This window comes from Cebus imitator, unplaced genomic scaffold, assembly GCF_001604975.1.
Source record: "Cebus imitator isolate Cc_AM_T3 unplaced genomic scaffold, Cebus_imitator-1.0 Scaffold5, whole genome shotgun sequence".
Taxonomy (NCBI): domain Eukaryota; kingdom Metazoa; phylum Chordata; class Mammalia; order Primates; family Cebidae; genus Cebus; species Cebus imitator.
The window spans coordinates 6,022,452-6,035,565 of record NW_016107320.1 but is presented as its reverse complement, the minus strand read 5'-3'; the positions used below and the strand labels follow the sequence as shown (position 1 = coordinate 6,035,565).

At 34.8% G+C, this 13,114-nt stretch overlaps 1 protein-coding gene and 1 pseudogene across 2 annotated transcripts in view; one reads left to right on the top strand and one right to left on the bottom strand.

Annotated features, from left to right (window-relative positions):
* TEX15 (testis expressed 15, meiosis and synapsis associated) overlaps positions 1 to 13,114 on the top strand; it is an 88,120-nt gene that overhangs the window by 47,770 nt on the left and 27,236 nt on the right. Inside the window, exons 5-7 of the mRNA XM_037741021.1 lie at positions 5,173 to 5,410; positions 11,240 to 11,386; positions 12,541 to 12,703. Coding sequence (XP_037596949.1) covers positions 5,173 to 5,410; positions 11,240 to 11,386; positions 12,541 to 12,703 — 548 coding nt within the window. The remainder of the gene's footprint in view (positions 1 to 5,172; positions 5,411 to 11,239; positions 11,387 to 12,540; positions 12,704 to 13,114) is intronic.
* Positions 8,001 to 9,065, bottom strand: LOC108309579 (annotated as a pseudogene). Its single transcript, XR_001827400.1, has one exon. The product of XR_001827400.1 is annotated as an ATP synthase subunit gamma, mitochondrial-like (transcript).

Here is a 13,114-nt window from a genome sequence, read left to right as displayed (position 1 = left end):
GACACCCTGTCATCAAAATGGAAAGAGTTTAGAGGAGCAAGATCAAAAAAATTCAAAAGCTAGCAGAAGACAAGAAATAACTAAGATCAGAACAGAACTGAGGGAGATAGAGACACAAAAAAACCATTCAAAAAATCAGTAAATCCAGGAGCTGGTTCTTTTGAAAAGATCAACAAAATAAACCGCTAACCAGATGAATAAGAAAAGAGAGAAGGATCAAATAGGTGCAATAAAAAACAATAAAGGGGATATCACCACCAGTTCCACAGAAATGCAAACTACCATCAGAGATTACTACAAACAACTCTATGCACACAAACCAATAAACCTGGAAGAAATTGATAAATTCCTGGACACTTGCACCCTCCCAAGCCTAAACCAGGAAGAAGTTGAAACTCTGAATAGACCAATAACAAGGACTGAAGTTGAGGCAGCAATCAATAGCCTACCAACCAAAAAAAAAGCCCAATCCAGATGGGTTCACAGCCAAATTCTGCCAGACATACAAAGAGGAGTTGGTACCACACCTTCTGAAACTATTCCAAACAATCCAAAAAGAGGGAATTCTTCCCAAATCATTCTATGAGACCAAGATCATCCTGATACCAAAACCCAGCAGAGACTCAACAAAAAAAGGTAACTTCAGGCCAATATCCATGATTAACATAGATGTAAAAATCTTCAATAAAATACTGGCAAACCAATTGCAACAGCACATCAAAAAGCTTATCCATCACGATCAGGTGGGCTTTATCCCAGGGATGCAAGACTGGTTCAACATATGCAAGTCTATAAATGTAATCCACCACGTAAACAGAACCAAAGACAAAAACCACGTGATTATGTCGATAGATGCAGAGAAGGCCTTCAACAAAATTCAACAGCCCTTTATGCTAAAAACTCTCAATAAACTAGGTATCGATGGAATGTATCTCAAAATAATAAAAGCTATTTATGACAAACCCACAGCCAGTATCATACTGAATGGGCAAAATCTAGACGCATTCCCTTTGAAATCTGGCACTAAACAAGGAGGCCCTCTCTCACCACTCCTATTCAATATAGTATTAGAAGTTCTAGCCAGAGCAATCAGGCAAGAAAAAGAAATAAAAGGTATTCAGTTAGGAAAGGAGGAAGTCATATAGTCTCTATTTGCAGACGACATGATTGTATATTTAGAAGACCCCATCATCTTAGCCCAAAATCTGAAACTGACAAGCAACTTCAGCAAAGTCTCAGGATACAAAATCAATGTGCAAAAATCACAAGCATTCCTATACACCAATAACAGACTTAAAGAGAACCAAATCAAGAACAAACTGCCATTCACAATTGCTACAAAGAGAATAAAATATCTAGGAATACAACTAACAAGGGATATAAAGTACCTCTTCAAGGAGAACTGCAAACCACTGCTCAACGAAATAAGAGAGGACACAAACAGATGGAAGAACATTCCATGCTCATAGTTAGGATCAATCAATATTGGGAAAATGGCCATACTGCCCAAAGTAATTTATAGATTCAAGGCTATCTCCATCAAGCTACCTATGACCCTCTTTCACGGAACTGGAAAAAACCACCTTAAACTTCATATGGAACCAAAAGAGAGCCAGCATAGCCAAGACAATTCTAAGCAAAAAGAACATAGCTGAAGGCATCACGCTACCTGACTTCAAATTATACTACAAGGCTACAGTAATCAAAACAGCATGGTACTGGCACCAAAACAGAGATTTAGACCAATGGAACAGAACAGAGACCTCAGAGGCAACGCCACACATCTGCAACCATCTGATCTTTGACAAACCTGACAAAAATCAGCAATGGGGAGAGGATTCCCTGTTTAATAAATGGTGTTGGGAAAACTGGCTATCCATGTGCAGAAAGCAGAAACTGGACCCCTTTCTGACACCTTACACTAAAATTAACTCCTGATGGATTAAAGACTTAAACATAAGGCCTAACACCATAAAAACCCTAGAAGAAAACCTAGGCAAAACCATTCAGGACATAGGCATAGGCAAGGACTTCATGACCAAAACACCAAAAACATTGGCAACAAAAGCCAAAATAAACAAATGGGATCTAATTAAACTCCAGAGCTTCTGCACAGCAAAAGAAACAATCATTAGAGTGAACTGGCAACCAACAGAATGGGAAAAAATTTTTGCAATCTACCCATCTGACAAAGGGCTGATATCCAGAATCTACAAAGAACTAAAACAGATTTACAAGAAAAAAACAAACAAATCCATTCAAAAGTGGGCAAAGGACATGAACAGACACTTTTCAAAAGAAGACATTTATGAGGCCAACAAACATATGAAAAAATGCTCATCATCTCTGGTCATTAGAGAAATGCAAATCAAAACCACATTGAGATACCATCTCACACCAATTAGAATGGCGATCGTTTAAAAATCTGGAGACAACACATGCTGGAGAGGATGTGGAGAAATAGGAACACTTTTACACTGTTGGTGGTAGTGTGAATTAGTTCAACCATTGTGGAAGACAGTGTGGCAATTCCTCAAGGACCTAGAAATAGAAATTCCATTTGACCCAACAATCCCATCACTGGGTATATATCCAAAGGATTATAAATCATTCTATTATAAAGACACATGCACACATATGTCATTGTGGCACTTTTTACAATAATAAAGACTTGGAACCAACCCAAATTCCCATTGATGATAGACTGGGCAAGGAAAATATGGCACATATACACCTTGGAATACTATGCAGCCATAAAAAGCAATGAGTTTGTGTCCTTTGTAGGGACATGGACGAATCCGGAAACCATCATTCTCAGCAAACTGACACAGGAACAGAAAAACAAACACCACATGTTCTCACTCACAGGCAGGTGTTGAACAGTGAGAACACATGGACACAGGGAGGGGAGCATCACACAGTGGGGTCTGTTGAGAGGGAATAGGGAAGGGACAGTGAGGGGTAGGGAGGTTGGGGAGGGATAACAGGGAGAAATGCCAGGTATAGGTGATGGGGGAGATGGAGGCAGCAAACCACATTGCCATGTATGTACCTATGCAATAATCCTGCATGTTTTGCACAGGTACCCTAGAACCTAAAGTGCAATAAAATATATATGTATAAAATTTTTAAATAAATAAATAATAAAAGACTCTTCAGGCTCACATTACCTATTGTTTCTGAAATGGAAGTCTTAAGACTCAAGAGTTTCTGTCATTTAAAATGGCGACTTAGAGCCTACCGTCTGAATAAATTTGAAAAACCAACCTTTTATGCAATTTTAAAGCCAGAAACAGATCAAAAACTAACTTTTTCATAGGTCATTTTTGTTAACATATTTAGGCCCAATTTTTTTCAAATATAATTCTTAAGACATACTAAAAAATAAAATGTGTTAGTAGTGTAATTACCAATGCAAAACTCCAGGGAATATTTTCTATTTCAATTTACATAGGATTTTGTGGCCCTGGATCAGATTTTTATTGTTACATTTTTTTCATTCCACTGAAACCCTTATGATGATCCAGTGGTAGTCAGGAAGATGAATAAGTTAAAAAAAAATTTTTTTTTAAGAATTTGGTCCAAAATATCCCCGGTGCCACTGTGGAAACACTCTGCTGTAGGGTTTACATTATATGTCTTTAATTTATTCTGGTGTACTTTTAAATGTTACTTTTATGTGTGATGTAAGAATCTTAGAACAGTATTCTTCATTTCCTCCCTCCCTCTCATTCTTTCTTCTATTGTTAACTTTTCCATGTGGAAATTCCTTCTAGGGCTTGCTCAGAAAGTTAATGTTTTTCTAAATCCCAAGAAAAACTTACAAAAAAGTCAGAAAAATGAGAGAAAGCATTATTCTTCTTCTATGAGAATTAAACCTTAGCAGTCAACAGAGATCTTAGTGGTTCACAGAATCTACTGATATCAAGTTGAAACCAAGAGCAGGAAATGCTGATTTGTGGAGTCAAAAGTTAAGGCTGACATTGCCAGGAAATAGAATTGATCGTTATCTAATCAGTTAGTCTTGCTTATAACTGTTACCATATATTTTGTGGCCCAGTGTACCGTTAATGATGAGTCATTCTTGAAAATAAAATAAGTATTAATATATTAAGTCCATGGTATACTTTAAACAAATTCTGTAAGTGGTGTTTCAGGAAATAAATCTTGGAAGCATGTCATTCTCAAGAACAATTTTCCTTTTGTGGTATATACATTCCTTTGCTAGGTTCTGTAGATTCTCCATTACAGATAATCATTTGGACCCTAGTGTCTGAACCTCTTTTATTGTACCACCTGGTGTGGCAGTTTCTGCTGCCTCTACTCCTGAGCAAGCCGTATAGGATATCTAATCTGTCAATTTTAGGGAAGGGATATATATTTTGTTAACATACTACATTATGTTTAAATGGGTCTTTTAATAGAAGTGGTAGAATTGAGGGTTATCTATACTTCAGATTATAATCTTTTCTGAGGATAATTCCTAATTTTCTTTGCTTAAGATAGGATTCTGTAATCAAATACTAGCCTGTTTCTCCCAGCTGTTATCTAAATCCTGAGGAATGGAAAATGACCCTAATAATTGACTATATGTGTGAATGTATGTATATTTTTGTGTCTACAGATATGTAGAGATATATAATATAGACAAGATATTTTGTTTCAAAAATGCATATTCTTCCCTCCATAACACAATTAACAAGAACTTGAGCTCTGGAACCTGACAGACAAGAGTTGGTGTGTATAATTCCAACTCTGTTATTTTCTACTTCAGCAAGATTTAACTTTCTGAACCTCACTTTCCTCATTTTAAAAATTTTAACAGCAACAAAATAAACTATAAAAACTTCTTGGCAGCTTGAGAATGAAATAAGAAGATGCATGTATTGCTTAAGACTTTATACTAGTTATATTAGCAGCATTTAAAAAATGTTAGTCCCTGTTATTTTATACCAGGGATGATAATAATGTTCATAAATCTTGGATAAGTAATCCTGAATTTGTTCCTAAGATCATTTTTAGCCTAATTTATCATCACAGTGTAGTACCTCTGAATATCATCAGTACTTCTCTTGCTTTCTAACTGTGGTCAGTGGAAATATGTATATGTATCTTCTTGAAAATATTATTGATGTTTATCTTTACCTGTGTACATTATTTGTTTTACTTTAGGTCAGAGATGCGTGAAAGTGGAAGACATTGCAGAGAACTTGAAGAACATTTCTGCTTTTTAGCACTTCCTCAGAGTGATGTGGCAGAGATATATCAGAATGGAATAAGTACCAGAGCATCTACATTGAAGATACTAGGAAATCCTCTTCTTGGAATTTACATGTTTAGACATGTTGATATTGCCTTGAATTATTCTCACAGTCGAAGCATTACTGTAGAAAGTATTTTAATTTTTAAGGTAGGTAGCATAAAATAAAGTATATGGACAGTTTGCTTTAAATTGACCTGAACATACTATCCTTTCAATATAAATTGATAGTGTTTTAAAATTACAGTATATTAAATAAGTAATAATTATATGTATTATTTTTGTTATCATTATTCAAAATTTCCCTCTTTCCTCTTTACCTGGGTGTACAGCACAAAGCAGAAGCAAAAAAAAAAAAAAAAAGCAAAGGCAGCCTTCATCTTTGTCTTCTCAATATATATAGTTTTCTGTTCTAATTGACCTGCCTCTCTTTTACTCTTTTGTTTCTATCATAAATAAGTACTGTAGTGTTTTACATACCCTCCTCTAAAGCATTATGTTATAATAATTTTGGTTTAAGCTAGTTATTTTTAAACTCCTGCAGTTTATTTTAGTTAATGGTATTGTATTAGTATTAAATTCTTTTGTAATTTTCCTGTGGTTACATAAGATGTTAACGTTAAGAAAAGCTGAGCACAGGGTATATAGGACCTCCCAACTATTTTTTGTGTGTGTGTCAAAGCCTTGTTTGTAGTAGAGAAAAATAGCCACCGTGTAAATGTCCAGCAATAATATGTTATGAATTTATTATATATTCTGTCTCTGGAATAAGAAGTATCTGTTGCAGTTCGGCTTACGGAGAATTTTTTAAGATTCAGGAAAATGTTTACGCAATCATGTTTAACTTTTTAAATTAAAAAAAATGAGATATCATCAAAATGATATAAAATGCACTTGTTATTAGTGATGATCTCTGGATCATGACAATATAATTGTCTGTACTTTCTAGTTTTCCAAATTAGCATTTTCCAAATATCCTACAACAAGTGTTTCTTTCCTTCCCTTCCTTTCCCTTTCCCTTCTTTCCCGTTCCCCTTACCCACTCTCTCCCTTTTTCTTCCTTCTTCCTTTTTCTCTTTCTCCCTTCTCCCTTCCATTTCCTTTCCTTTTTTTGAGACAGAGTCTTAACTCTGTCACCCAGGCTGAGTCCAGTGGTACAAGCTCAGAGTGCAACATTTGTAGCTGTTGTAAATGAGATTGCTTTCCTGATTTCCTTTTCAGATTGATCAGTATTATCATATGGAAATACTACTGATGTGTTTGTTGATTTTGTATCCTGAAACTTTACTGAATTTATCAGTTATAAGGTTTTTTTTATACTTCTATATCAAATTTGTTGAGATTTTTTGTGAAGGGATGTTCAATTTTATTGCTTTTTCTGCATCTAATGAAATGATAATATGGTTTTTGTCCTTGATTCTTTTGATGTGATTTATTATATTTATTGATTTGCACAAGTTGAACCATCCTTCCATCACTGCTATGAATCCGACTTGGTCATGATGAATGATATTCTTAATATGTTGTTGAATTCAATTTGCTAATATTTTGTTGAGGATTTTTACATTTCTGCTCATCAGGGATATTGGCTCATAGCTTCTTTTGTTATCTTTGGTTTTGGCATCAAGGTAATAATGGCCTTGTGGAATGAGTCTAGAAGTATCTCCTCCCCTTCGATTTTTTTGGAATAGTTTGATTAGAATTGGCATTAGTTATTCTTTAAATGTTGGTTAGAATTTATTGGTGAAGCCATCAGGACCTGGGCTTTTCTTTGTCGGAAGACTTTATTACTGTTTTGATCTTGTCACTCATTATTTATCTATTCAAGTTTTCTGTTTCTTCATGGTTCAATCTCAAATAGGTTGGAAGTCCAGGAATGTATTTTGGGTTTTTCAATTTATTGGTATTTAATTATCACACTAGTCTCTAATGATCCTTTGTATTTGTGTGGTTTCAGTTGTGTTTCCTTTTTGTTTCTGATTTTATTTATTTGGGTTGCCTGTTCTTATTTTCTTAGTCTAACTGTATATTTTGTTTACCTTTTTTAAAAAATTTTTTGTTTCAATAATCTTTTTGTACTTTTTTAGTTTTAATTTTATTTCTTCTCTGATATTGTAGTGATTCTGGGTTTGGTTTGCTGTCACTCTTCTAGTTCCTTTTGGTGCTAATAGAATTTTGTTCTTTACGATGTTGTTATTGATATTGATAGGTAAGGACTTATTACTGCCGTTTTGTTACTTGTTTTCTAGTTGTTTTGTAACTATTCCTGTCTTCCTTTGTGGTTGATTTTCTCTGGTAATATGTTTTAATTCATTGCTTTTTATTTTTAGTATTTTGGCTTTTTGCTTATGGTAAGGCTTACAAAACACATTTTGCATCCATAACAAGTTATTTAAAACTGATACAACTTAACTTTAATTGCAAAGGAAAAAAACCTGTAACACTAATTTCCTTTTCTTCTCACATTTTGAATTTTTGATAATCAAAATTTGCATTATGTATATCACTTGTCTCTTAAAAATTGTGGTTATTATTTTTAAGCTTTTTCATTTCGTCTTCTTAAAAAGGATACAAGTGGTTTATACACCTTGGTTACAATATTAGTATAACAATCATATTAGCATCATTTTCTTTTGGCTAGAACTCCCTTAGTATCTCTAGCAGGACAGGTCTGGTAGCAATAAATCCTTCACCTTTTTTTTTGGTCTGGGAAAGTTTTTCTCCTTCATTTTTTTTTTCCTTAAGTTGTTTATTGTAAGATAATTTACAAATATCTTGCTGTCTTCAGTAATTCAAACAATGGAGGAACAGTTTCTTCTGACAAAGACAGCAGTAAGCTAAAAAAACAAAATCAGCTGGCTGAATTTTCCTTCTTTACCTCTTGTCTGAGGATGGAACTTGATTTTCATTAATCCAGAGCTGCAACACCAGAAATAATTTCAATCAACTCTTGTGTGATGACAGCTTGGCACAGGTACTGTTGAATGTCATTGTCAATTTGTCAATCATCTCAGAAGCATTCTTGCTGGTGTTGTCCCTGGCTGTCATCCTTTCACTCTGCTCACTAGTGGTGGACTCCTTCAGAGAGTAGTAGATGATGTTGGCCAGAGTATTCTTGGTAATTTTGCAGCACATCAGCATCAATATTATTGTAGATACTCATGCTCTCAGCACTTGCCTGGTATTAAACGAAAAGATGGGCTTTTCTTCTGTCTTATAGGAGATGACAGACCTGAATTGATTAAAGATGATGGAGGCTTCATCAAATTCATATCCAGAATTTAGTAATTCAAGGGCAATGGCTGATGCCATCTCCAAAAGTAGGGGCCTTCCTTCCCACTTCTTTGAATGCCTCTAGAAACTGGTCAGAATGAGTCCTATAAAGTATGGCTCTGATTTTGTCACCAATTCCAACAAGCATAACTTCCTTCCCAGCTGCTGTTAGTGTAGCAACCTCACTTTACATCTGTTTAGCAATGAAGGAATGAATAGTACCACACAGTCCTCAATCTGAGGACACACCAATAAGGAGGTGTTTCTTCTTGTCTTCAGGCACCTTCATATCAGCTTTTTCATACAGAGCCAAAGATCCCAATCCATATATTGGAGCTGGTTTCAGCTCTGTCTCAGCTCGGGCATATTTTGCTGCTGCTACCATGTTCATAGACTTGGTAATTTTCTGGATGTTTTTGATGGACTTTAGTCGCCTGGTAATATCTTTCAAAGTTGCCATATTTCGAACTTGAATCCATCGTGGCTGCAAGGTCCACGCCAAAAGCCCAGCAACACCCAAGCGAGAGAACATGGTAGCGCAGCTCTGCTGAAGGTCAGCCATTCAGCTTCTCCTTCATTTCTGAAGGATACTTTGCTGGCTACAGTAAAAACTTTCTTCTTTTTTTTTTTGCCTGTGGACATAGCCTCAAACTTCCCAGCTCCAGCGATCCTCTATTTTTTGGATGTTAATATATACATCTTTCATCAGATTTGGGATGTTTTCAGCCTTCATTTCTTCAAATATTCTCTCTGCTCTCTCTCTCTCCTCAGACTCCCAAAGCATGTACATTCGTCTGCTTGATATTGTCCCACATGTCCCTTAGGCTCTGTTCACTTTTTTTTTTAGTTTTTCTCTTTCTGTTCCTGAGACTCAATAATTTTGATTTTCCAGTCTTGGAAACCGCTTATTCTTTCTTTTGCCTGTTGAAATCTGCCTTTCAACCCCTCTAGTGAGATTTTCATTTCAGCCTCTGTACTTTTCAGCTACAGGATTTCTTTTTGGTTTTTTAAAGTTTTCTCTTTATTGATATTTCCATTTCGTTCATGCATTGTTTTTTACTATCTCTACATACTTAGTTCTTTGAGCATCTTTAAGACAGTTGTTTTAAAGTTTTCGTCTAGTAGATCAGCCATCAGGTCTTTTTCAGGGACAATTTCTGTTTATTTTTTTTCCTTTGAATTGGCTATAATTTTCTGTTTCTTTACATGCCTGGTGATATTTTTCTATTCATGTTTGTTTCTGTTCCAAGATCCAATTCAGAATGCAACTTTATATTCAGTATTTTTTGACTGTCGAATGAATGTACTAATCTATTTAAAATAACAGTAATAAAATACTGTCACTTATGTTCATGGTTTTAGTTTTTAAATCATTTGTTGTTTATAGGCAGAAGTTTTAGAATTGATGTTATGGAGTTTATATGTTTTGGTTCATATTTTTTGGCACATATTCTTAGAAAACACTTGTCACTTTGAGATTGAGTAAATATTGGCCTATGTTTCTTTCTACAGTATTTTCGTTATGTTTTTAATACTTAAATCTTTAACACGTTAAGAAAAGAATTTAATTTTTTCTGTTGTCCCAAATCATTAATTGAATCATCAATTCTTATTTAAATGGTATTGTTAATGTACTATATTTTTAGTATTTTTAATACATGTGTGAACTTACTTCAGGCTTTTTCTTTCATTCTGTTTTTTGTTCATTTTGATCTTTTCGCTGCTTTTTCTTGTAGTACCATCCTTTTAAAAAATGTTTTTATATCTGGAGTTGCAAGTCACTTGTTCTGTTCCATCAGTCTCAATTGCTAATCCAGACTTTTTTTTTTTAATTTCTGAGCTATTCTTGTTTGTTTTGTCTTCCAAGTACATTTGTTAAATTAAAACCCATTTTTAAAAGTAGATTCTCAGTGGGCACAGTGGCTCATCCCTGTAAACCCATCATTTTTGGAGGCCGAGGCAGGCAGATTACCTGAGGTCAGGAGTTTGAGGCCAGCCTGGCCAACATGGAAAAACCCCATCTCTACTAAAAATACAAAAATTAGCTGGGCATGGGGGCACATGCCTGTAATCCCAGCCACCCGGGGGGCTGAGGCAGGAGAATTGCTGGAACCTGGGAGGTGAAGGCTACAATGAGCAAAGATCATGCCACTGCACTCCAGCCTGGGCAACAGAATGAGACTCCATCTCAAAAAAAAAAAAAAAGTAGATTCTGTGAAATATTTATTGGAATTACTCTAATCTTATAATTTAATTTGGGGAAGAATTGACATAATTACCATGTTAAATCATCGCATTCATCTAGAAAATGGATTATCTTTCCATTCAGGTTTCTTCTACTTAAAAAATCGGGCCTAGCACAGTGGTTTATGCCTGTAATCTCATTGCTTTTGGAGGCCAAGGCGGGAGAATCACTTGACCCAGGAGTTCAAGACCAGCCTGGGCAACATGGTGGAATCCAGTCCCTACAAAAATTGCTGGGCATGTTGGTGCACACCTGTAGTCCCAGCTACTCAATGGGGATGAGGTGGGAGGATCACTTGCGTCTGAGAGGCTGAGGCTGCAACTCCAGCCTGAGTGACAGAGTAAGACCCTGTCTCAGAAAAACAAAACAATATTAGCCTTTTATCTTTGAAGTGTGACAGTTTAGAAGTGTTTTGGCATATTCTTACTTACTTTTTTTGGGGGGGGGGCTCCTTTTTTTAGGTTCTCTTTGGAAAAGTGAAGAAAATCCAACCTTCTATGGATAAAAATAAAGTTTCTTTGGATCCTTCTCCTAACTTTGATTGCCATATGTCACGAAATGCACCTTCTTTGAAAGATACCATTGAACTACAAGCCTACAGTTCAGCAGTATGTTAATGTTAACGGTTCATTTGATTTCTTGAAAAGTGCATGTTTCACATTGTGTAAGACTTAAATTCCCAAAATATTAAATGAAAATCTCTTAATTCATTCAATATAATATGTTAAGCAAACAGTGAAAGCTATTTTAATATTTGTTGTATGAGAATATTAGTGAAGAAGTTTGAAAATTTACATTTAACTGTTCAAAGTACAGTGGCTACTTTTATTTAGATATTACATAGATTAATTACTAACTTTCAAAAATATACTTACTTCTCTTTTAAACAAGGCTGCGTAGCAGGGTGACCATAGTTAATAATAGTGCATATTTCCGAATCACTGAGAGTAAATTTCAAGTGTCTCACCATAAAAAGTGATGGGTGAGATGATGGACATGTTAATTACCTTGATTTAATTACTCCTCATTGTAAACGTGTCAAAATACCACATTGTGCCCCATAAATATATGTAGTTAAGATTTATCAATAATAAATTATGTTAATTTTAGAAAACAAGGCTATTTTGAAACAATATTTTGATCTTTTGTACTTTGCAAAAGTAGGAAAAAAAGAAAAGGCTTACATATTAGTCATTAAATGAAACAGTAATCTGTCATATTTTACGTAGATATTTTGTGGACCTTTAATTTTATACAGAATATGCTGAAGGAATTAAGCAGACATGAAAAAAAAAGAAAGAAAAAAATTTTATACGAATATTAAATTATATATGGATTATGTATAATCATACTATGATTAAATGAAAATAAATCTTCTCTATGAAAGTGTATCCATGCTCCCACATGTAAAACATATTACCTATTGTTATTTTCCTAATTTTTCCTACCAAATAAAATACAATAGTTGAGACTGTATGCAAAAAATTTAACTTTTAATGAAAAAATATTTTTTATTTAAAAACAAATTGTGTCTTTTTCTGCAGACATTGGTAGCCTATCAAGGAAAAAAAAAATATGGGGGAAAAAAGGAATTCTGTACATCTTCAGAAATATTAGGGTTAAACAAGGCAGCTGGAGAAGTTTATATGGAAGTAGATAAATAATATGCAATTATATTGACTTTTTAAAAATATGAGCTTATTCAAGTCCAATTGCCAAAATTAATCAGCATAAACCTGTTCTTTTTCTAATTATCTTTCAGGTGTACTTCTATGAATACAGTGTCCTTTCAAAGCCTGTAGATAAACCTAGGCAATGTCTTCCATATGCAGTAGTAACAGTAAAATTTATTGGTTCAAAAGTAGATAATGGACACCTTACGACATCTTTGAGATTCCTTTCAACAGGATTTCCTAAGAGAGCCGGTAAGATACATTTATGATTGTACTTCATTAGCATTTGTGCTGGTCTTAAAATTTCTCAATATTATTTTCTGGCTGGGCACAATGATCCACGCCTGTAATCCCAACACTTTGAGAAATGGAATAGGGCAGATTACTTGAAGCCAGCCCGGACAACATGGTGAAACCCCATCTCTAGTAAAATACAAAAATAAGCCAGGTGTGGTGGCATGTGCCTGTAATCTGAGCTATGCAGGTAGCTGAGGCAGGAGAATCACTTGAACCCAGGAGGTGGAGGTTGCAGTGAGCCAAGATGGTACCACTGCGCACCAGCCTAGGTGACAGAGGGAGACCTTGTCTCAAAAAAAAAAAAGTAGTGAATTTCTAAGTAAAATAATTGCGTTTTACCTGTTTTACATTTTATAGATCTAGAAT